The sequence below is a fragment of the Mirounga angustirostris genome, unplaced genomic scaffold (assembly GCF_029215605.1).
Source record: "Mirounga angustirostris isolate CCGP_5_RB_7025 unplaced genomic scaffold, mMirAng1.0.hap1 SCAF_2, whole genome shotgun sequence".
NCBI lineage: Eukaryota > Metazoa > Chordata > Mammalia > Carnivora > Phocidae > Mirounga > Mirounga angustirostris.
In genome coordinates, this window is record NW_026991710.1 from 166,511,510 (window position 1) to 166,536,713 (window position 25,204).

Genomic DNA, 25,204 nt, shown 5'->3' on the forward strand with positions numbered 1-25,204 from the left:
GGGAGGGTCAGAGGGAGAAGCAGACTCCCTGCTGAGCAGGGAGCCTGATGCGGGACTCGATCCTGGGACTCCAGGATCATGACCTGAGTCGAAGGCAGTCGCTTAACCAACTGAGCCACCCAGGCGCCCCATCATTAGTTTTTGATGTAGTGTCCCATGATTCATTGTTTGTGCACACACCCAGTGCTCCATGCAGAACGTATCCTCTTTAATACCCATCACCAGGCTAACCCATCCTCCCACTCCCCTCCCCTCTAGAACCCTCAGTTTGTTTTGTAGAGTCCATCGTTTCTTATGGTTCGTCTCCCCCTCCGATATCCCCCCTTCGTTCTTCCCCTCCTGCTATCTTCTTCTTTTTTTTTTCTTAACATATATTGCATTATTTGTTTCAGAAGTATAGATCTGTGATTCAACAGTCTTGCACAACTCACAGCACTCACCATAGCACATACCCTCCCCAATGTCTATCACCCAGCCACTCCATCCCTCCCACCACCCACCACTCCAGCAACCCTGAGTTTGTTTGCTGAGATTAAGAATTCCTCATATCAGTGAGGTCATATGATACATGTCTTTCTCTGATTGACTTACTTTGCTCAGCATAACAACCTCCAGTTCCATCCACGTTGTTGCAAAAGGCAAGATTTCATTCCTTTTGATGGCTGCATAATATTCCATTGTGTATATATATATATATACCACCTCTTCTTTATCCATTAATCTGCCAATGGACATCTTGGCTCTTTCCATTGTTTGGCTATTGTGGACATTGCTGCTATAAACATCAGACTGCATGTAACCCTTTGGATCACTACATTTGACTCTTTGGGGTAAATACCCAGTGGTGCAGTTGCTGGGTCGTAGGGTAGATCTATTTTCAACTTTTTGAGGAACCTCCATACTGTTCTCCAGAGTGGTTGCACCAGCTTGCATTCCCACCAACAGTGTAGGAGGGTTCCCCTTTCTCCGCATCCCCGCCAACATCTGTCGTTTCCTGACTTGTTAATTTGAGGCATTCTGACTGGTGTGAGGTGGTATCTCATTGAGGTTTTGGTTTGGATTTCCCGGATGCCGAGCGATGTTGAGCACTTTTTCATGTGTCTGTTGGCCATTTGGATGTCTTCTTTGGAAAAATGTCTGTTCATGTCTTCTGCCCATTTCTTGATTGGATTCTTTGTTCTTTGGGTGTTGAGTTTGATAAGTTCTTTATAGATTTTGGATACTAGCCCTTTATCTGATATGTCATTTGCAAATATCTTCCCCCATTCTGTCAGTTATCTTTTGGTTTTGTTGACTGTTTCTTTTGCTGTGCAAAAGCTTTTTATTTTGATGAGGTCCCAATAATTCATTTTTGCCCTTGCTTCCCTTGCCTTTGGCGCTGTTTCTAGGAAGAAGTTACGGTGGCTCAGGTCAAAGAGGTTGCTGCTTGTGTTCTCCTTTAGGATTATGATGGACTCCTGTCTCACATTGAGGTCTTTCAACCATTTGGAGTCTATTTTTGTGTGTGGTGTAAGGAAATGGTCCAGTTTCATTGTTCTGCATGTGGCTGTCCAATTTTCCTAACACCATTTGTTGAAGAGACTGTCTTTTTTCCATTGGACATTCTTTCCTGCTTTGTCAAAGATTAGTTGACCATAGAGTTGAGGGTCCATTTCTGGGCTCTATCTTCTGTTCCATTGATTTATGTGTCTGTTTTTGTGCCAGTACCATACTCTCTTGATGATGACAGCTTTGTAATAGAGCTGGAAGTCCGGAATTGTGATGCCGCCAGCTTTGCTTTTCTTTTTCAACATTCCTCTGGCTATGCGGGGTCTTTTCTGGTTCCAGACAAATTTTAGGATGATTTGTTCCATTGCTTTGAAAAAAGTGGATGGTATTTTGATGGGGATTGCATTGAATGTGTAGATTGCTCTAGGTAGCATGGACATCTTCACAATATTTGTTCTTCCAATCCATGAGCATGGAACGTTTTTCCATTTCTTTGTGTCTTCCTCAATTTCTTTCATGAGTATTTTATAGTTTTCTGAGTACAGACCCTTTGCCTCTTTGGTTAGATTTATTCCTAGTATCTTATGTTTTGGGTGCAATTGTAAATGGGATCGACTCCTTAATTTCTTTCTTCTGTCTTATTGTTAGTGTATAGGAATGCCACTGATTTCTGTGCATTGATTTTCTATCCTGCCACTTTACTGAATTCCTGTATGAGTTCTAGCAGTTTGGGGGTGGAGTCTTTTGGGTTTCCCACATAAAGTACCATATCATCTGCAAAGAGTGAGAGTTTGACTACTTCTTTACCCATTCGGATGCCTTTTATTTCTTTTTGTTGTCTGATTGCTGTGGCTAGGACTTCTAGTACTATGTAGAATAACAGTGGTCTTAGTGGACATCCCTGCCATGTTGCTGACCTTAGGGGGAAAGCTCTCAGTTTTTCCCCATTGAGAATGATATTTGCTGTAGGTTTTTCATAGATGGCTTTTATGATATTGAGGTATGTACCCTCTATCCCTATACTCTGAAGAGTTTTGATCAAGAGAGGATGCTGTACTTTGTCAAATGCTTTTTCTGCATCTATTGAGAAGAATCTACCATTCTTGTTCTTTCTTTTATTCATGTATTATATCACATTGATTTATGGATGTTGAACCAACCTTGCAGCTCAGGAATAAATCCCACTTTGTCGTGGTGAATAATCCTTTTAATATACAGTTGGATCCTACTGCCTAGTATTTTGGTGAGAATTTTTGCATCCATGTTCATCAAGGATATTGGTCTGTAATTCTCCTTTTTGATGGGGTCTTTGTTTGGTTTTGGGATGAAGGTAATGGTGGCCTCATAAAACGAGTTTGGAAGTTTTCCTTCATTTCTATGTTTTGGAACAGTTTCAGAAGAATAGGTATTAATTCTTCTTTAAATGTTTGGTAGAATTCCCTTTGGAAGCCATCTGGCCCTGGGCTTTTGTTTTTGGCAGATTTTTGATGACTGCTTCAATTTCCTTAGTGGTTATAGGTCTGTTCAGGTTTTCTATTTCTTCCTGGTTCAGTTTTAGTAGTTGATACATCTCTAGGGAAGCATCCATTTCTTCCAGATTATCTAATTATGCTGGCATATAGTTGCTCATCATATGTTCTTATAATTGTTCATATTTCTTTGGTGTTGATTGTGATCTCTCCTCTTTCAGTCATGACTTTGTTGATTTGGGTCATTTCTCTTTTCTTTTTGATAAGTCAATCTTATTAATTCTTTCAAAGAACCAGCTCCTAGTTTCGTTGATGTGTTCTACTGTTCTTTTGGTTTCTATTTCATTGATTTCTGCTCTGATCTTTATTATTTCTCTTCTCCTGCTGTGTTTAGGCTTTCTTTGCTGTTCTTTCTCCAGCTCCTTTAGGTGTAGGGTTAGGTTGTGTATTTAAGACCTTTCTTGTTTCTTGAGAAAGGCTTCTATTGCTATATACTTTCCTCTTAGGACTGCTTTTGCTGCATCCCAAAGATTTTGAACAGTTGTGTTTTCATTTTCATTTGTTTCCAGAAATATCTAACCAAAGAGGCAAAGGGTCTGTACTCAGAAAACTATAAAATACTCATGAAAGAAATTGAGGAAGACACAAAGAAATGGAAAAACGTTCCATGCTCATGGATTGGAAGAACAAATATTGTGAAGATGTCCATGCTACCTAGAGCAATCTACACATTCAATGCAATCCCCATCAAAATACCATCCACTTTTTTCAAAGCAATGGAACAAATCATCCTAAAATTTGTCTGGAACCAGAAAAGACCCCGCATAGCCAGAGGAATGTTGAAAAAGAAAAGCAAAGCTGGCGGCATCACAATTCCGGACTTCCAGCTCTATTACAAAGCTGTCATCATCAAGAGAGTATGGTACTGGCACAAAAACAGACACATAAATCAATGGAACAGAAGATAGAGCCCAGAAATGGACCCTCAACTCTATGGTCAACTAATCTTTGACAAAGCAGGAAAGAATGTCCAATGGAAAAAAGACAGTCTCTTCAACAAATGGTGTTAGGAAAATTGGACAGCCACATGCAGAACAATGAAACTGGACCATTTCCTTACACCACACACAAAAATAGACTCCAAATGGTTGAAAGACCTCAATGTGAGACAGGAGTCCATCATAATCCTAAAGGAGAACACAAGCAGCAACCTCTTTGACCTGAGCCACCGTAACTTCTTCCTAGAAACAGCGCCAAAGGCAAGGGAAGCAAGGGCAAAAATGAATTATTGGGACCTCATCAAAATAAAAAGCTTTTGCACAGCAAAAGAAACAGTCAACAAAACCAAAAGATAACTGACAGAATGGGGGAAGATATTTGCAAATGACATATCAGATAAAGGGCTAGTATCCAAAATCTATAAAGAACTTATCAAACTCAACACCCAAAGAACAAAGAATCCAATCAAGAAATGGGCAGAAGACATGAACAGACATTTTTCCAAAGAAGACATCCAAATGGCCAACAGACACATGAAAAAGTGCTCAACATCGCTCGGCATCCGGGAAATCCAAACCAAAACCTCAATGAGATACCACCTCACACCAGTCAGAATGCCTCAAATTAACAAGTCAGGAAACGACAGATGTTGGCGGGGATGCGGAGAAAGGGGAACCCTCCTACACTGTTGGTGGGAATGCAAGCTGGTGCAACCACTCTGGAGAACAGTATGGAGGTTCCTCAAAAAGTTGAAAATAGATCTACCCTACGACCCAGCAACTGCACCACTGGGTATTTACCCCAAAGAGTCAAATGTAGTGATCCAAAGGGTTACATGCAGTCTGATGTTTATAGCAGCAATGTCCACAATAGCCAAACAATGGAAAGAGCCAAGATGTCCATTGGCAGATTAATGGATAAAGAAGAAGTGGTATATATATACAATGGAATATTATGCAGCCATCAAAAGGAATGAAATCTTGCCTTTTGCAACAACGTGGATGGAACTGGAGGGTATTATGCTGAGCGAAATAAGTCAATCAGAGAAAGACATGTATCATATGATCTTCCTGATATGAGGAATTCTTAATCTCAGCAAACAAACTCAGGGTTGCTGGAGTGGTGGGTGGTGGGAGGGATGGGGTGGCTGGGTGATAGACATTGGGGAGGGTATGTGCTATGGTGAGCACTGTGAATTGTGTAAGACTGTTGAATCACAGACCAGTACCTCTGAAACAAATAATACATTATATGTTAAAAAAAAAAAAAAAGAAGAAGAAGATAGCAGGAAGGGAAAAATGAAGGGGGGAAATTGGAGGGGGAGACAAACCATGAGAGACTATGGACTTTGAGAAACAAACTGAGGGTTCTATAGGGGAGGGGGCTGGGGGGATGGGTTAGCCTGGTAATGGGTATTAAAAAGGGCATGTATTGAATGGAGCACTGGGTGTTATACATAAACAATGAATCATGGAACACTATATCAAACACTAATGATGTAATGTGTGGTGATTAACATTACATAATAAAATAAATAATTAAATAAATAATAAATAAATAAAATCTTTTAAAAAACTACATTTTTAATTTTGACAAAGAATGATGTTATATCCATATAATGAGATAATCATGCAGTTATGAAAAATAATGACAAAGCTATATTTATGATCATAAAATAAATTCTAACCCTATAAATTAAAAGCCAATTAGCACACTCATATGTTATTATTAAAAATGTATGTGCAGGAGTGTGCATGTCTCTAAAAATTCATTCATTCAAATTTACTACCTTTAGAATCCGAGGCAGATATTCACTTTCTTAACAACTTTTTGTGCTCTCTAGATTTAATTTCCCAATTTACATGCTTTACTTTTTAATCAGATTAAATATATTACATTAACAGACATATATGCCTATATATGCAAATATAGGCATGAAGAAGTTATATATTTTCTTTTTAAAAATCATCTTATAAGTAAATATTAGTGTGACCTCATTTACATAAATATTTAAATGATATATTTTCTAGAAAAAAGTCCAGTAGACTGTCTATATCATTTCATGTGATAGGAATTTGGGGTACTTTTTTCTGAGTCAGTTTTTAAAAAGTTTCATAATGTTAATTGGGAAATGAAAAGAAAAATCAAAACGCTTATTTTCATTGAGACAAAATGACTCTTTAACACAGTAATTAGAACAAAAAATTTCAAAGGGATATGCATGAATTGATTTGGGTCAGGTAGTCCAATAAAAATAAAGCACTCATTTTTAAAAAGTGATTTCCACAGGATGCGTGGGTGGCTCAGTTGGTTAAGCATCTGACTCTTGATTTCAGCTCAGATCATAATTTCCCGTCCAGAGATGGATCCCCCCCATCAACCTCTGCCCTCAGTGGGGAGCCTGCTTAAGATTCTCTTCCTCTGCCTCTGCCCCTCCCCCCCACTCGCATACACTCTGTCTCAAAAATAAATAAATAAATAAATAATACAAATTAAAAAAGTAATTTCTTAATTACATGTGTTTCTGAAACTTCACCATCACTGGTATTTGTCTCAATCTTCCGTGGCACTGTAATTTGTAGAAGCGATGTTTCAGGATCTACAGTAAGGAAAACATGTGTGAGCTTTCCCCAGTGCCTGGCAGCATCCTTAATTCTTCGGGTGTCCTGTCACATCACATCACTCTTTGAACTTCCAAGCCCCAACACCCCCCCCCCACACACACACACACACACACGGCCCACACACAGAGGCAGGCACTCACCCACCACAGAATCAGACTTTGTACATTCCAGGAAGAGGCTCCCTCCACCATCCATACACTTTGGGGTGTGACCCTACTACCATCCAGAGACTTTGAGACTTGTTGACCTCAGCCCCAGTAGGTGAAGAGGTGCCCACCTCCCAGAACATGCGCGCCCTCTTTCCAAGTGCGGGGTCAGGCAAGTGAGGGGCAAATGTCTCAGTCCTGCTCCGAGCCCTCCAAGCAGCAGGCCCAGGAGGATCCTGACTCTAAGCGGGGTCTGTTCTGACAAGACGCTGGGCTCTCCCCAGCCAGACCCGGGGTTCTGGAGCAAGGTTCTGGGGCCCGCCATGCCCAGAGGCTCTGCGACAGGTGACCCTCTATGGAGCAGGGTCCTTCACTCACGATGGCCCGCGGAGGTCAGCCGGCCCAGGCCTGAGAGGATCAGCAGGAGAGACAGCATCGCGGGGCCTGCTGGCCTTGCCAAGGTGATGTCTGTTGGCTGCGGAACGGCGGCCGCCCGCGCGGGACCTGCGTTCTGGGCGGGTGGGGCTGGGGTCTGGGCCAGAGGCGGGGAGGTGGGGGAGGGGGGCGCGGCTGCTCCGCCCACCCCGCCCCCTCTGCGGACCCGCAGGAGCAGTCGCGGTCGCGGTCGCAGTCGCAGTCACAGTCCCGGGCGCCCACCCACCGCCGGCTGCGCGCAGGAGGCACACGCCAACCTGTCCTGCTGCCCACGTGGGCTTGGGCTTTATATTCCAAAATGCGGACATTGGAAACGCATTCAGGGATGACGTGAGGGTCATAAAGTGCATTTTCTCCTCTGGAAATGGGCCATCTGCTGGTGAAGTGCTTGGCAATGTTAATAGTCCTCGTCATAGTTTTTTGGCACAATGGCTGAACTACAGTAGTGAAGGAAAACAGAAAATGGAAACCATATCTACCGCTGGATTCTAATTTAAGTCTCAGGTCAAAACAAATAAACATACGTGCACACACATGAAGAGTAAAAAAAAAATGGTATCTAAATTCTTCAATCGTAGATAACTTTGTTTCTTAGAAAACTCTTTGGTTAAGGAAACTAAATGAAAAGCTAAATATGGAATGGGTGTGTGTATGTGTTTTACTGCCTCAGTATGGTTTTATAATTGAAGTATCAGGCCAAAAAAAGAAAAAGAGAGAGGAAGAAGAAAGAAGAAGAAAGAAAGGAAAGAAGAAAGAAAGAAAGAAAGAAAGAAAGAAAGAAAGAAAGAAAGAAAGAAAGAAAGAAAGGAAAGAAAGAAAGAAAGAAAGAAGGAAAGAAAGAAAGGAAGGAAAGAAAGAAGGAAGGAGGGAGGGAGGGAGGGAGGGAGGAAGGAAGGAAGGGAGGGAGGAAGGAAGGAAGGAAGGAAGAAAGAAAAAGAAAAAGAAAGAAAGAAAGAAAGAAAGGAAAGAAAGAAAAAAGAAAGAAGGAAGAGAAAGAAAGAAAGAAGAAAAAAAGAAAGAAGAAAAAGAAAGAGAAAGAAATAACAACTATGAAATGATCCTGTAAGAACAACTTTATTTTCCCATAATTTATTTATTCCATTGTGTATAACTTGGCTTCTTAGGAAAATCTGGCTAGTAAAAGGTTAAATGTAAACTTTTTTCCCCCATCAGTATGGCAGTCACACATGAGAAGGGAATAACTTGGAAAGAGCATTCATTTTCTGGGTAAATATGCAAGTTGTGACTTGCATAATTTCAGTTTGCAAGGACTTTTTTGCCAGACAGTTCTTGAGTACTCCTTCCATGGAACACTTCTGCTTATATTCCTTACATAAAATATTTCTGCACAAAATCAAATGATTGTTTTCTCAATTTGTAAAAGGAAAAAAAAAAGAAATGGAAAAGGCTAGCCTTTAAAAAATATATATATTCCTTTGTAATGATTTTCCCAAATCTAATTTTATTGTCTATTTATCAAGAAAATATTGGTACAGGTAACAAATGTTAACAGAAGGAATTTAACTTAAAAATAGCCAATTCTGCATATTTCACTGAAGTATTTATAGGCTAATCATTTAGTTTGGTTGTGATCCATGTTGTATACTGTATTTATTTAATTTATTTGAATATTTCTATGTATCTTAAAGTTAGTATTTTTATCTTTTTTGCCAAATTATATGAAAATTGATGGGATTAACATACAAAAATTATGTTGCTCTTAAACTTTCTTCCTGATTTTCTATAACCTGATCAAACTTTTTAAGTCTAATATATATGTTATTGAAGTATTAATAGGTAAGTATTAAAAGATTGTTCATGTTTCCACTAAAAATCTCTGTTGTTCAGTCAAGTAACCAAAAGGGGAAATATATATTTATTATCTAAATTCATTCCTGTATTTGCACTGTTGGTATTGACTGCTCATTTTTTGCTGGGCATAATTTACAGGCATTCACATCATTTAAATTTAATTCAACAATTATTTTTTACATGCTTAGTATAAGCCTGAAACCAGACAGATACCAAAATATGTGTGACAACATCCCTGTCTCCCAGTACCTCAGAAAGTAACAGAAAACTGAATGTGTACAAGAGATGCCACAGCTAGAAATGAAAAAATTTTTAGTAGAGGGATATTCAAAGTTCTCTAGGAATACAGCTAAGATAATTTTGTTTTCTTTATAGATATCAAGTGAACCTTACAGGTGGCTGTAACATTTAAGATGTGAGCCATATAGATTTGTATTGATGTTAGTGAATTTTAGGACTTTATTCTTAAATGATTTAATATCATCCAAGAGCTTTAGTGCAAATAAATGATGGATTTTTTTGTTAGAATGGCAACATAATAGTTTGGGGGTGGTGGGATTGAAATGATGAGGACTAGAAACAATAGGTTCATTGAAGGGAATTTTACTTAGTTTAGGCCAAAAATGTCTACAATCTCAGGATTAGAGTGGGAAGAGAAATAAAAGTAGTAAAAATATCAGAGAGATATTTAGGAAGAAAAATCAGCTTGTTGAATAATTTAATGTGGAGGTTGATTAAATGGTTGGAAAGACTAAGCCACTGAGATGAGAGGGACACCAATTTTATTTTATTTTTGTATGGCCTTACCTATAACTTTTCAGAAAATTACCTTCGGTTATCATTTTTTTATTTAAACTTTTATTTAAACTAAGTCCCAGTTAGTTAACATACAGTGTAACATTAGTTTCAGGTGTACAGTACAGTGATTCAACAATTTCACACAATACCCAGTCCTTATCACAAGTGCCTTCCTTAATCTCCATCACCTATTTCACATATCCTCCCACCCATCTGCATTCTGGTAACCATCACCTATAGTTAAGAGTCTCTTTCTTGGTTTGCCTCTCTCTTTTTTCCTCTATGCTCATTTGTTTTGTTTCTTAAATTCCACATATGAGTGAAATCATATGGTATTTCTCTTCCACAGATTGTCTTATTTCACTTAGCATTATACTCTTTAGCTCCATCCATGTTGTTGCTAATGAAAAGATTTCATAGGCGGAGCAAGATGGCGGAGGAGTAGGAGACCTGGATTTCGTCTCCTCTCAGGAATTCAGCTGGATAGGGATCAAACCAATCTGAACACCTACAAACTCAACAGGAGATCGAAGAAAAGAAGAGCAACAACTCTCTGAACAGAAAAGCGACCACTTTCTGGAAGGTAGGACATACGGAGAAGCGAATCCGAGGCGATATTCGGGAGGATAGACGGCGGGGGAGGGGCCTCCGTCGGCCGCTTCTGGCAAGTGATAGAGCCAAGGAGCACAAAATCGGAACTTTTAAAAGTCTGCTCTGCCGAGGGACGTCACTCTGGTGGCTAAGCGGGGGGGTGGAACCCTCCGGGACAGTGTGGTCTCAGGACCCTCGGGGTCACAGAAAGACCGGGGGTGCCTGAGTGTGGCAGAGCTCCCAGGTAACGGAGCGGGGAAGCTGGCTGCAGAGGCGGAGCCCAGGCGCGGGCTCTCAGCTCGGGGTGGCCATAAACCGGGATCCGCGGCACAGTCGGGCCCCTGCTCCTCCAGCAGGGACCCAACAAGCGGCAGATCCGGGGAGACTCCCCTTCCTCCCCCGGGAGGAGCCGCGCAGGAGTGCACTGCAGGGATCTGCTGGGTTTGGAGACTCCACCCGGGGTCGGGTGCCAGAGATAGAGGCGCGCGGTCACAGGCCGGGTGAGCACGGAGTGCGGCCGGAGACCGGGGAGACGGGAGTGACTGACGGCTTTTCTCTGGGGGCTCACTGAGGAGCGGGGCTCCGAGTTCTCGGCTCCTCCGGGGCGGAGATTGGGAGGCCGCCATTTTCACTCTCCGCCTCCAAAGCTGGACGGAAAGCTCGCAGGGAACAAAAGCCCCGGAGAGCAAACCCGAGCAGATTCCTTAGCCGGGAGGGGGCAAGGGCGGGGCAATTCCGCCTCCAGCAGAGACATTTGGAAACCACGGCAACAGGCCCCTCCCCAGAAGATCAGCGAGAACAGCCAGCCAAGACCAAGTTTACCGATCAATGAGAACGGCAGAACTCCAGCGCTAGGGGACTACTGCACATAGAATTCACAGCTTTTTTACCATGATTCTTTAGTCTTTTAAGTTAATTTTTTTTAACTGTCTTTTTTGTCTTTTTATTTCTTTTTGAATTTTTCTTCTTCCCTTTTTCAACCAACATCTTATCAATCCCTTTTTTAAAAAAAAAAACATTTTTATTTTTCATTTTTAGAGTCATATTCTATCCCTTCATAGTAGTTACCCATATTTTTGGCTTATATATATAAGTTGTTCTCTCTTTAAAATTTTGAGATAGTTTCTTCTAACAGATTAAAATATACCCTAAATCTCTAGTATATGGTGTTTTCTATTCCCCTGCCTGATCACATCCTCTCCCTTTTTTTTTTTCTCTTTTTCTTTTTTCTTTTTCTAAATCCTCCTCTTTCTTTTTTCAAACAACTTCTTATCAATTCCTTTTATAAAATTTTTTATAATTTCCATTTTTACAGTCATATTCCATCCCTTCATATCAACCCTTATTTTTGTACATATATAAGTTTTTCTTTCTTTAAAATTTTGGGAGGCTCTTTCTTCTAAAAGACCAAAATACACCCCAAATCTAGTGTGTGGCACTGATCTATATTCCATATAGATCATATTTGATCACATTCTGGTTTTTCTTTTGTTGTTGTTGTTGTTGTTTTGTTTTGTTTGTTTTTGTTTTTATCTTTATCTTTTTCTTTTTCTTTTTTCTCTCTTTCCCTTTCTTATCCCACTGCTTCAGGTCTTTTCTGATTTGTTTAAAGTATATTTTCTGGGGACGTGGTTACTCTGCTAGCATTTTGTTCTCTCATTAATCTATTCTCCTCTGCACAAAATGACGAGACGGAAAAAATCACCTCAACAAAAAGAACAAGAGTTAGTACCGACTGCCAGGGACCTACTCAATACGGACATCAGTACGATGTCAGATCTAGAGTTCAGAATCATCACTTTAAAGATACTAGCTGGGCTTGAAAAAAAATATGGAAGTTATTAGAGAAACCCTTTCTGGAGAAGTAAAAGAGCTAAAATCCAACCAAGTAGAAATCAAAAAGGCTATTAATGAGGTGCAATCAAAAATGGGGGCGCTAAGTGCTAGAATAAATGAGGCAGAAGAGAGAATCAGTAATATAGAAGATGAAATGATGGAAAATAAAGAAGCTGAGAAAAAGAGAGATAAACAACTACTGGATCACGAGGGCAGAATTCGAGAGATAAGCGATACCATAAGACGAAACAACATTAGAATAATTGGGATCCCAGAAGAAGAAGAAAGAGAGAGAGGGCCAGAAGGTATAATGGAGCAAATTATAGCAGAGAACTTCCCTAATTTGGGGAAAGAAACAGGCATGAAAATCCAGGAAGCACAGAGAACCCCTCTCAAAATCAATAAAAATAGGTCAACTCCCCGACATCTAATAGTAAAACTTACGAGTCTCATAGACAAAGAGAAAATCCTGAAAGCAGCTCGGGAGAAGAGATATGTAACCTACAAGGGTAGAAACATTAGATTGGCAACAGACCTATCCACAGAGACCTGGCAGGCCAGAAAGGACTGGCAGGATATATTCAGAGCACTAAATGAGAAAAATATGCAGCCAAGAATACTCTATCCAGCTAGGCTGTCATTGAAGGAGAGATAAAAAGCTTCCAGGACAAACAAAAACTAAAGGAATTTGCAAACACAAAACCAGCCCTACAGGAAATCTTGAAAGGGGTCCTCTAAGCAAAGAGAGAGCCTAAAAGCAACATAGACCAGAAAGGAACACAGACAATATACGGTAACAGTCACCTTACAGGCAATACAATGGCACTAAATTCCTATCTTTCAATAGTTACCCTGAATGTAAATGGGCTAAATGCCCCAATCAAAAGACACAGGCTAACAGACTGGATTAAAAAACAAGACCCATCGATATGCTGTCTGCAAGAGACTCATTTTAGAACCAAAGACACCCCCAGATTGAAAGTGAGGGGGTGGAAAACCATTTACCATGCTAATGGACACCAAAAGAAAGCTGGGGTGGCAATCCTTATATCAGACAAATTAGATTTTAAACCAAAGACTGTAATAAGAGATGAGGAAGGACACTATATCGTACTTAAAGGATCTATCCAACAAGAAGATTTAACAATTGTAAATATCTATGCCCCTAACATGGGAGCAGCCAATTATATAAGGCAATTAATAACAAAAGCAAAGAAACACATCGACAACAATACAATAATAGTGGGGGACTTTAACTTCCCCCTCACTGAAATGGACAGACCGTCTAAGCAAAAGATCAACAAGGAAATAAAGACTTTAAATGACACACTGGACCAAATGGACTTCACAGACATATTCAGAACATTCCACCCCAAAGCAACGGAATACACATTCTTCTCTAGTGCCCATGGAACATTCTCCAGAATAGATCACATCCTAGGTCATAAATCAGGTCTCAACCGGTACCAAAAGATTGGGATCATTCCCTGCCTATTTTCAGACCACAATGCTTTGAAACTAGAACTCAATCACAAGAGGAAAGTCGGAAAGAACTCAAATACATGGAGGCTAAAGAGCATCCTACTGAAGAATGAATGGGTCAACCAGGAAATTAAAGAAGAATTAAAAAAATACATGGAAACCAATGAAAATGAAAACACAACTGTTCAAAATCCTTGGGATGCAGCAAAGGCAGTCCTAAGAGGAAAGTATATAGCAATACAAGCCTTTCTCAAGAAACAAGAAAGGTCTCAAATACACAACCTAACCCTACACCTAAAGGAGCTGGAGAAAGAACAGCAAATAAAGCCTAAACCCAGCAGGAGAAGAGAAATCATAAAGATCAGAGCAGAAATCAATGAAATAGAAACCAAAAGAACAGTAGAACAGATCAACGAAACTAGGAGCTGGTTCTTTGAAAGAATTAACAAGATTGATAAACCCCTGGCCAGACTTATCAAAAAGAGAAGAGAAATGACCCAAATCAACAAAATCATGAATGAAAGAGGAGAGATCACAACCAACACCAAAGAAATACAAACAATTATAAGAACATATTATGAGCAACTCTATGTCAGCAAATTAGATAACCTGGAAGAGATGGATGCATTCCTAGAGATGTATCAACTACCAAAACTGAACCAGGATGAAATAGAAAACCTGAACAGACCTATAACCACGAAGGAAATGGAAGCAGTCATCAAAAATCTCCCAAAAAACAAAAGCCCAGGGCCAGATGGCTTCCCAGGGGAATTCTACCAAACATTTCAAGAAGAATTAATACCTATTCTTCTGAAACTGTTCCAAAAAATAGAAACGGAAGGAAAACTTCCAAACTCATTTTATGAGGCCAGCATTACCTTGATCCCAAAACCAGACAAAGACCCCATCAAAAAGGAGAATTACAGACCAATATCCCTGATGAACATGGATGCAAAAATTCTCACCAAAATACTAGCCAATAGGATCCAACAGTACATTAAAAGGATTATTCACCATGACCAAGTGGGATTTATCCCTGGGCTGCAAGGTTGATTCAACCTCCGCAAATCAATCAATGTGATACAATACATTAACAAAAGAAAGAACAAGAATCATATGATCCTCTCAATAGATGCAGAAAAAGCTTTTGACAAAGTACAGCATCCTTTCTTGATCAAAACTCTTCAGAGTGTAGGGATAGAGGGTACATACCTCAATATCATAAAAGCCATCTATGAAAAACCTACAGCAAATATTATTCTCAATGGGGAAAAACTGAGAGCTTTCCCCCTAAGGTCAGGAACGCGGCAGGGATGTCCACTATCACCACTGCTATTCAACATAGTATTGGAAGTCCTAGCCACAGCAATCAGACAACAAAAAGAAATCAAAGGCATCCAAATTGGCAAAGAAGAAGTCAAACTCTCACTCTTTGCAGATGATATGATACTTTATGTGGAAAACCCCAAAGACTCCACCCCAAAACTGCTAGAACTCATACAGGAATTCAGTAAAGTGGCAGGATATAAAATCAATGCACAGAAGTCAGTGGCATTCCTATACACCAACAACAAGACAGAAGAAAGAGAAATTAAGGAGTCGATCCCATTTACAATTACACCCAAAACCATAAGATACCTAGGAATAAATCTAACCAAAGAGACAAAGGATCTGTACTCAGAAAACTATAAAACACTCATGAAAGAAATTGAGGAAGACACAAAGAAATGGAAAAACGTTCCATGCTCATGGATTGGAAGAACAAATATTGTGAAGATGTCAATGCTACCTAGAGCAATCTACACATTCAATGCAATCCCCATCAAAATACCATCCACTTTTTTCAAAGAAATGGAACAAATAATCCTAAAATTTGTATGGAACCAGAAAAGACCCCGCATAGCCAGAGGAATATTGAAAAAGAAAAGCAAAGCCGGCGGCATCACAATTCCGGACTTCCAGCTCTATTACAAAGCTGTCATCATCAAGACAGCATGGTACTGGCACAAAAACAGACATATAGATCAATGGAACAGAATAGAGAGCCCAGAAATGGACCCTCAACTCTATGGTCAACTCATCTTCGACAAAGCAGGAAAGAATGTCCAATGGAACAAAGACAGTCTCTTCAACAAATGGTGTTGGGAAAATTGGACAGCCACATGCAGAAGAATGAAACTGGACCATTTCCTTACACCACACACAAAAATAGACTCCAAATGGTTGAAAGACCTCAATGTGAGACAGGAGTCCATCAAAATCCTAAAGGAGAACACAGGCAGCAACCTCTTCGACCTCAGCCGAAGCAACTTCTTCCTAGAAACATCGCCAAAGGCAAGGGAAGCAAGGGCAAAAATGAACTATTGGGACTTCATCAAGATAAAAAGCTTTTGCAAAGCAAAGGAAACAGTCAACAAAACCAAAAGACAACCGACAGAATGGGAGAAGATATTTGCAAATGACGTATCAGATAAAGGGCTAGTATCCAAAATCTATAAAGAACTCATCAAACTCAACACCCAAAGAACAAAGAATCCAATCAAGAAATGGGCAGAAGACATGAACAGACATTTTTCCAAAGGAGACATCCAAATGGCCAATAGACACATGAAAAAGTGCTCAATATCGCTCAGCATCAGGGAAATCCAAATCAAAACCTCAATGAGATATCACCTCACACCAGTCAGAATGGCTAAAATTAACAAGTCAGGAAACAACAAATGTTGGCGGGGATGCGGAGAAAGGGGAACCCTCCTACACTGTTGGTGGGAATGCAAGCTGGTGCAGCCACTCTGGAAAACTGTATGGAGGTTCCTCAAAAAGTTGAAAATAGAGCTACCACATGATCCAGCAACTGCACTACTGGGTATTTACCCCAAAGATACAAAAGTAGGGATCCGAAGGGCTACGTGCACCCCGATGTTTATAGCAGCAATGTCCACAATAGCCAAACTGTGGAAAGAGCCAAGATGTCCATCGACAGATGAATGGATAAAGAAGATGTGGTATATATATATACAATGGAATATTATGCAGCCATCAAAAGGAATGAGATCTTGCCATTTGCAACGACGTGGATGGAACTGGAGGGTATCATGTTGAATGAAATAAGTCAAACAGAGAAAGACATGTATCATATGATCTCACTGATATGAGGAAGTCTTAATCGCAGGAAACAAACTGAGTGTTGTTGGAGTGGGAGGTGGGGTGGGAGGGATGGGGTGACTGGGTGATAGACACTGGGGAGGGTATGTGCTCTGGTAAGCGCTGTGAATGGTGCAAGACTGTTGAATCTCAGATCTGTACCTCTGAAACAAATAATGCATTATATGTTAAGAAAAAAAAAAAGAAGAAGAAGAAGAAGGTAGCGGGAAGGGAAGAATGAAGCGGGGAAATCGGAGGGGCAGACGAACCATGAGAGACGATAGACTCTGAAAAACAAACTGAGGGTTCTAGAGGGGAGTGGGGTGGGAGGATGGGTTAGCCTGGTGGTGGGTATTGAGGAGGGCACATTCTGCATGGAGCACTGGGTGTTGTGCACAAACAATGAATCATGGAACACTTCATCTAAAACTAATGATGTAATGTATGGGGATTAACATAAGAAAATTAAAAAAAAAAAAATTTCATCCTTTTTTATGGCTGAGTGATATTCCATGTATATATAGACCTCTTCTTCTTTATCTATTCATCAGTCAGTGGACACAATCTGTTTCCATAGTTTGGTTGCTATAACATTAGGGTGCATGAATTCCTTTGAATTCATATTTTTGTATTCTTTGGGTAAATACCTATTATGTAATTGCTAGATCATAAGGTATTTCTATTTTTACCTTTTTGAGGAATCTCCATAGTGTTTTCCAGAGTGGCTGCACCAGTTCGCATATCCACCAGCAGTGCAGGAGGGTTCACTTTCTCCATATCCTTCCTCCACTTTCTCCACATCCTTGCAAAAGAAACACCTATTGTTTATTATGCTGTTGATTTTTGCCATTCTGACTGGTGTGAGGTGGTATCTCATTGCAGTTTTGATTTGCATTTCCCTAATGATCTCTGATGTTGAGCATCTTTTCATGTGTCTTTTGGCCATCTATATGTCTTTTTTGGAAAAATGTCTGTTCATGTCGTCTGCTCATTTTTTAATTGGATTCTTCATTTTTGGGGTGCTGAGTTGTATAATTTATATATTTTGGATACTAATCTTTTATCAGATATGTCATTAGCAAATATCTTCTCCCATTCCATAGGTTGCCTTTTAGTTTTGTTGATTGTTTCTTTCACTGTGCAGAAGTTTTTATTTTGATGAAGTCCCTTTAGTTTATATTTGCTTTTGTTTCCCTTGCCTCAGGAAACATATCTAGAAAGATGTTGCTATGGCCAATGTCAGAGAAGTTACTGCCTGTGTTCTTCTCTAGGATTTTAATGGTTTCCTGTCTCACATTTAGGTCCTTAGTCCATTTTGAATTTATTTTTGTGTGTGGCATAAGAAAGTAGTCCAGTTTCATTTTTTTGCATGTTGCTGTCTTGTTTTCCCAAAACCATTTGTTGAAGAGGCTTTTTCCCATTGGATGTTCTTTCCTGCTTGGTTGAAGATCAACTGACCATGTAGTTGGAGTTAATTTCCTGGTTTTCTATTCTGTTCATTGATCTATGTGTCTATTTTTGTGCAAGTACCATACCCTCTTGATGACTACAGCTTTGTGATATAACTTGAAGTCCAGAATTTTGATACCTCCAGTTTTGTTTTTCTTTTTCAGGATTGCTTTGGCTATTCGGGGTCTTTTGTAGTTCCATACAAATTTCAGGATTGTTTGTTCTAGCTATGTGAAAAATGCTGTTGGTATTTTGAAAGGATTACATTTAATGTGTAGGTTGCTTTAGGTAATATAGACATTTTAATAATACTTGTTCTTTTTTTATGGTTTTTATTTTTTTTATTTTATTTTACTATGTTATGTTAGCCACCATACATCGTTAGTTTTTGATGTAGTGATCCATGATTCATTGTTTTCGTATAACACCCACTGCTCCATGCAGTATATGCCCTCCTTAATACCCATCACTGGGCTAACCCATTCACCCAAGCCCCTCCCTTCTAAAACCCTCAGTTTGTTTCTCAGAGTCCATAGTCTCTCATGGTTCATCTCTCCCTCCGATTTTCCCCCCTTCATTTTTCCCTTCCTTCTCCTAATGTCCTCCATGCTATTCCTTATGTGTCACAAATAAGTGAAACCATATGATAATTGACTTTTTCTGCTTGACTTCTTTCACTTAGCATAATCTCCAGTCCCATCCATGTTGATGCAAAAGTTGGGTATTTATCCTTTCTGATGGCTGAGTAATATTCCATTGAATATATGGACCACATCTTCTTTATCCACTCATCTGTTGAAGGGCATCTCAGCTCTTTCCACAGTTTGGCTATTGCAGACATTGCTGCTATGAACATTGGGGTGCATATGGCCCTTCTTTTCACTACATCTGTGTCTTTGGGGTAAATACCTAGTAGTGCAATTGCTGGGTCATATGGTAACTCTATTTTTAATTTTTTGAGGCACCTCCCTACTGTTTTCCAAAGTGGCTGTGCCAACTTGCATTCCCACCAACAGTGTAAGAGGGTTCCCCTTTCTCCAGAACCTCTCCAACATTTGTTGTTTCTTGCCTTGTCAATTTTTGTCATTCTAACCATAAGCAAGGAATGTTTTTCCATTCCTTTGTGACATCTTCAATTTCTTTCATCAGTGTTTTATAGTTTTAAGAGCATAGGTCTTTCACCTCTTTGGTTAGGTTTATTCCTAGGTATCTTATGGTTTTTGGTGCAATTGTAAATGGGACTAATTCTTTATTCTCTTTTTCTGCTTCTTCATTATTGGTGTATAGAAATGCAACAGATTTCTGTATGTTGATTTTGTATTTTGCAATTCGTTTATCTGTTCTAGCAATTTTTTGATGGAATCTTTAGGATTCTCTACATATAGTATCATGTCATCTGGAAATAGTGAAAGTTTTTCTTCTTCCTTGATGACTTCCTTGATGCCTTTTATTTCTTTTTGTTTTCTGATTGCTGAGGCTAGGACTTCCAGTACTATGTTAAATAACAGTGATGAGAGAGGACATTCTTGTCTTGTTCCTGACTATAGAGGAAAATCTCTCAGTTTTTCCCCATTAAGGATGATATTAACAGTGGGTCTTTCATAGAAGACCTTTATTATGTTGAGGTATGTTCCCTCTAAACCTACTTTGTTGAGGGTTTTTATCATGAATGGATATTGTACTTTGTCAAATGATTTTTCTGTATCTATTGAGAGGATCATATGGTTCTTAGCCTTTCTTTTATTAATGTGGTATTTCACATTAATTGATTTGTGAATATTAAAGCACCCCCACAGCCCAGGAAAAAATCCTACTTGATAATGGTGAATTATTTTTTTTTAATGTATTGTTTTTGCATCCATTCTCATCAGGGGTATGGGCATGTATTTCTCTTTTTTAATGGAGTCTGTGTCTGGTTTAGGAATCAGGGTATTATGCTGACCTCATAACATGAAGTGGGAAGTTTTCCTTTCTCTTCTTTTTTTTTGGAATTGTTTGAGAATGATAGACATTAACTCTTCTTTAAATGTTTGGTAAAATTCCTCTGTGAAGCTCTCTGGCCCTAGACTTTTATTTGTTGGGAGGTTTTTGATTACTAACTCAATTTATTTGCTGGTTATTGGTCTGTTCAAGTTTTCTATCTCTTCCTGTTTCAGTTTTGGTAGTTTGTTTCTCAGAATTTATCCATTTCCTCCAGGTTGTCCAATTTGTTGGCATATAGTTTTTTCATAATATTTTCTTATAATTGGGGGTACCTGGGTGGCTCAGTCAGTTAAGTGTCTGACTCTTGGTTTTAGCTCAGGTCATGATGTCAGGGTAGTGAGATTGAGCACCCTGTCAGGTTCTGTGCTCAGGGTGGAGTATGCTTGAGATCCTCTCCCTCTCCCTTAACCCCTCCCCCAACTCATACACTCTCTCTCTCCAAAATAAATAACTAAATAATCTTTAAAAAAATATTCTCTTATAATTGTATTTCTGTGGTGTTGGTTATTATTTCTCTTCTCTCATTTGTGATTTTACATATTTGGGGCCTTTCTTTTTTCTTTCTTTTATTTTTTTAAAGATTTTATTTACTTATTGAAGAGAGAGAGAGAACACAGGGTGAGGAGGGACAGAGGAGATGGAAAGAGTCCCAAGCAGACTCCACGCTGAGTGCAGAGCCCAATGCAGGGCTTGATCTCATGCTCCTGAGATCATGACCTGAGCTGAAACCAAGAGTAGGACGCTTAACCACCTGAGCCACCCAGGCACTCCTCTTTTCTTTTTGATAAGCCTGGTAAGAGGTTTATCAATTTTATTAATTTTTTCCAAAGACCAGCTCCAGGTTTCATTGAACTGTTCTATTGTTTTCATTAGTTTCTTTATCATTTATTCTGCTCTAATTATTATTTTCTTCCTTCTGCTGGCTTTAGGCTAGCTCCTTTAGGTATAAGGCTAGGTTGTTTGAGATTTTTCTTGCTTCTTGAGGTGGGCCTGTATTACTATCCCTCTTAGGACCATTTTGCAGCATTTCAAAGGTTTTGGCCTATGGTGTTTTCATTTTCATTTGTTTCCATGTATTTTTTTTTTTTATTTCATTGTTTAGTAGTATGTTGTTTAACCTCCATGTATTTGTGGTCTTCCCAAATTTTTTCTTGTGGTTGACTTCTAGTTTCATAGCATTGTGGTTACAAAAGGTGCATGCTTTGACTCCAATCTTTTTGCATTTGTTGAGACCTGTTTCATGACCTAATATGTGATGTATTGTGGAGAATGTTCTATGTTCACTTGAAAAGAATGTATATTCTTCTGTTTTAGGATCTAGTGTTCTGAATATATCTGTTAAGTCCATTTTTCCAACGTGTCATTTAAAGCCATTGTTTCTTTATTTTCTGCCTGGATGATCTGTCCATTGATGTAAGTGGGGTGTTAAAGTCCCCTACTATTGTTGTATTATATTCAATGAGTTCCTTTATGTTTGTTCTTAGTTGTTTTATATATTTGGGTGCTCCCATGTTGGGGCATAAATATTTACAATTGTTATATCTTTATGTTGGATTGTCACTTTTATGATTATATAGTGCCCTCCTTTGTCTCTTGTTACATTCTTTGTTTTAAAGTCTAGTTTTTCTGATATAAGTATTGTTACTCCAGCTTTCTTCTGACATCAATTTGCATGATAAATGTTTCTCAATCCCCTTACTTTCAATCTTTAGGTGTCTTGAGTTCTAAAATGAATCTCTTGTAGATAGCATATAGATGGGTCTTGTTTTTTTATCCATTCTGACACCCTATATCTTCTGATTGGAGAGTGTAGTCTTTTAACATTCAAAGTAACTATTGATAGATATGTATTTATTGCCATTTCATTCTTGTTTTGTCATTATTTCTGGAGATTTTCTTGTCTTTGTCACTTTGGTCTCTCCTTTCCACTGAAAAAGTTACCTGTAATATTTCTTGCAGGGTTGGTTTAGAGAAAGTAGTTGAAGCATACCACTACAAGAAATTATCAAATTACTGGGGAAGAAAGCAAGAGAGCAAAAAAGAAACAAAGGATATATCTTTTCTGTATCTTTTCATTTTTCTTTGTGTGTTCTTTTCAGTTTCTTTCATCAATGTCTTATGGTTTTCAGAGTATAGGTCTTTCACTTCCTTGGTTAAGTGTATTTCTGGGTATTTTATTCTATTGATACCATTGTAATGGAATTATTTTCTTAATTTCTCTTTCTGATAGTAAGTAGAGGAAGATTGTGTGTGTGTGTGTGTGTGTGTGTTTATCCTCCTATTGAGATCTTTCATAAAATAAAACTTTTAAATTTGGATGAAATATAATTTATTGTTATTTTTGTATGTGTTGAGTTTATGATGTTATGATTAGGAGCTCTTCACCAACCTCTTTATCCCAAAGGTTTCTTCTTTCTATTTCCCTTAAGTTTTGATATTTTCCCCTCAAAATCTCTTCAAACTAACAAGTTCAGAAAGGTTGCAGTAATAAGAGATCAACACACAAAGTTAATTGCATTTCTACTACCACAAATGTGTGAAAATAGATATTGATTTATTTATAATTTCTAGGAAAACTAATATACTCTTTGGCTTCTATATGCAGAAAATTTTAAAATACTAATTAAATAAACCAAAGAAAACCAAATAAATGGAAAGACATGTTCATGAGTTGGAACATTTAACATAGTAAAGAGGTAAATTCTCTGCAGGTTTGATATAATTCTTATTAAAATTGCAGCAACTGCTTTGTAGACATAGACAAGCTAAGTATAAAATGTACATAAAAATGCCAAGGATCTAGAATAGTTAAAACAATCTTGAGAAAGATGAGTAAAGTGAACACTGTACTTGATGTTGTCTTACTATATAACCATAGTTATCAAAGCAGTATAGTACTGGCTGGGGGATAGATACTAGAACAGTTGAATGGAGTAGAGAACCTAGAAATAAATCTACATGAATATGCCCAGTTGGTTTTTAACAAAGTTTCTAAAGCAATTGAATGGAAAAATTATAGCCTTTAAATAAATGGTGCCACAGCAATTAAGCATCCATATGCAAAAGAATCCTGGACTTGTATCTCATACCTTATACAAAATTAGATAAAATTTGACCCAAGAGATAAGTGTAAAATGTAAAACTACAAAACTTTTGAAGAAAAACTTAAGAGAAAATACTTGTGATATAGGACTAGTCAAAAAGTTCTTAGCTTTAACACCAAAACCACAGCACATAAGAGGAAAAATAGATTTGACTTTATTAAATTTTAAAATATACACTTTGTAAGAAACCCTGTTGAGAGGATTAAAAAAACTAAAATTCAGACTGGAAGAAAATAGTTTCAGATTGAATATCTAATGTAGGACATTTATCTAGAGTATAAAAGAACCTCAAACAAGTCACCAAAGTAACCAAAAGTGAAATAAAAAAAATATTTTAAGACAAATGAAATGTTTCAAAACTTATGGATGCCGCAAAAACAGTTGTAAGAGGGAAGTTCATAGCAATAAATGCCTACCTCAAGAAACAAGAAAAATATCAAGTAAACAACCTAACTTAGCACATAAAGAAAATAAAGGACAAATTAAGCCCAAAGTTAGTAGAAGGAAGTAAATAATAAAGATCAGAGTAGAAAAAAAAGATGTAGAGACTAAAAAGGCAATAGAAAAGGTCAATGAATGCAAGAGCTGGTTCTTTGAAAAGATTTTATAATCAGACAAACCTTTAGCAAGACTTACCAAGAAAAACAGAGATGACTCAAATAAATAAAATCATAAATGAAAGAGGAGAAGTTAAAACTGGTATCACAGAAATACGAAGGATCATAAGAGACTACCATTAACAATTATATGCCAACAAATTGAACAACCTAGAAGAAATGGATAAGTTCCTAGAAGCTACAACCTTCCAAGACTGAATCATGAAGAAATAGAAAATCTGAATGCACCAAATACTATTAAGGAGATTGAATCAATAATATCCTCCCAACAAAGGCCTGGGACCAGATGGCTTTTCTGTTGAATTCTACTAATCATTCAAAGAACAATTAAAACCTATATTTCTCAGAATCTTCCAAAAAATAGGAGGAAACATTTCCAAATGTATTTTATGAGGCCCACATTACCCTGATAACAAAATCAGATGAGAACACCACAAGAAAATAAAATTATATATATACAATATACCGTATATATACAATATACGGTCAACTAATCTTTGGAAAAAGCCAAGAATACCCATTGTTGTAAAGGTGGTGTCAACAAATAGTGTTTGGAAAACTGAATATCCACAAATACTTAATTGCAAGACCTAAAATTGTAGCCTTCTAGCATAAGGAAAAACTTCATAACAACAGTCATGGCTATGACTATATTTATATTAATTTATATATATAAAATTACAATATATATAATTAGCAATAAATTATATATTTATAATTATAATATAAATATAAATTTAATTTATATTTATATTAATTTTTATATCAATATATATTGATATAGATCAATATCAATATCCCTGATATAGATGCAAAAATCCTCAACAAAACATTATCAAACAAAATTCAACAGTACATTAAAAGGATCATACACTATGATCAAGTGGAATTTATTCCAGGGATGTAAGGATGTTCAACATCCACAAATCAATCAATGTCATACACATTAACAAAATGAATAATAAAAATCATATAACCATCTCAATAGATGCAGAAAAAGCACTTGACAAAATTCAAAATTCAACATCCATTTTTTTATAAAAACTCAACAAAGGGGGTATAGAGAAAACATACCTCAACATAATAAAGGCCATATATGACTAGCCCATACCTAATATCATACCTATAAGTGAAAAGCTGAAAGCTTTTCCTCTGAGATCAGAAATAAGATAAGGATGCCCATTCTTGCCAGTTATATTCAACCTTGTACTGCAATTCCTAGCAAGA

The 25,204-nt window shown here is 38.0% G+C and overlaps 1 protein-coding gene across 1 annotated transcript in view; it reads right to left on the minus strand.

The window, feature by feature from the left end:
• Positions 1–7,162, minus strand: part of LOC123840618 (A disintegrin and metallopeptidase domain 3-like) — a 130,987-nt gene extending 123,825 nt beyond the window's left edge. Inside the window, exons 1-2 of the mRNA XM_064583833.1 lie at positions 7,105–7,162; positions 6,473–6,555 (exon numbers count right to left, since the gene is read on the minus strand). Coding sequence (XP_064439903.1) covers positions 6,473–6,555; positions 7,105–7,162 — 141 coding nt within the window. The remainder of the gene's footprint in view (positions 1–6,472; positions 6,556–7,104) is intronic.
• Positions 7,163–25,204: the final 18,042 nt, after the last annotated feature.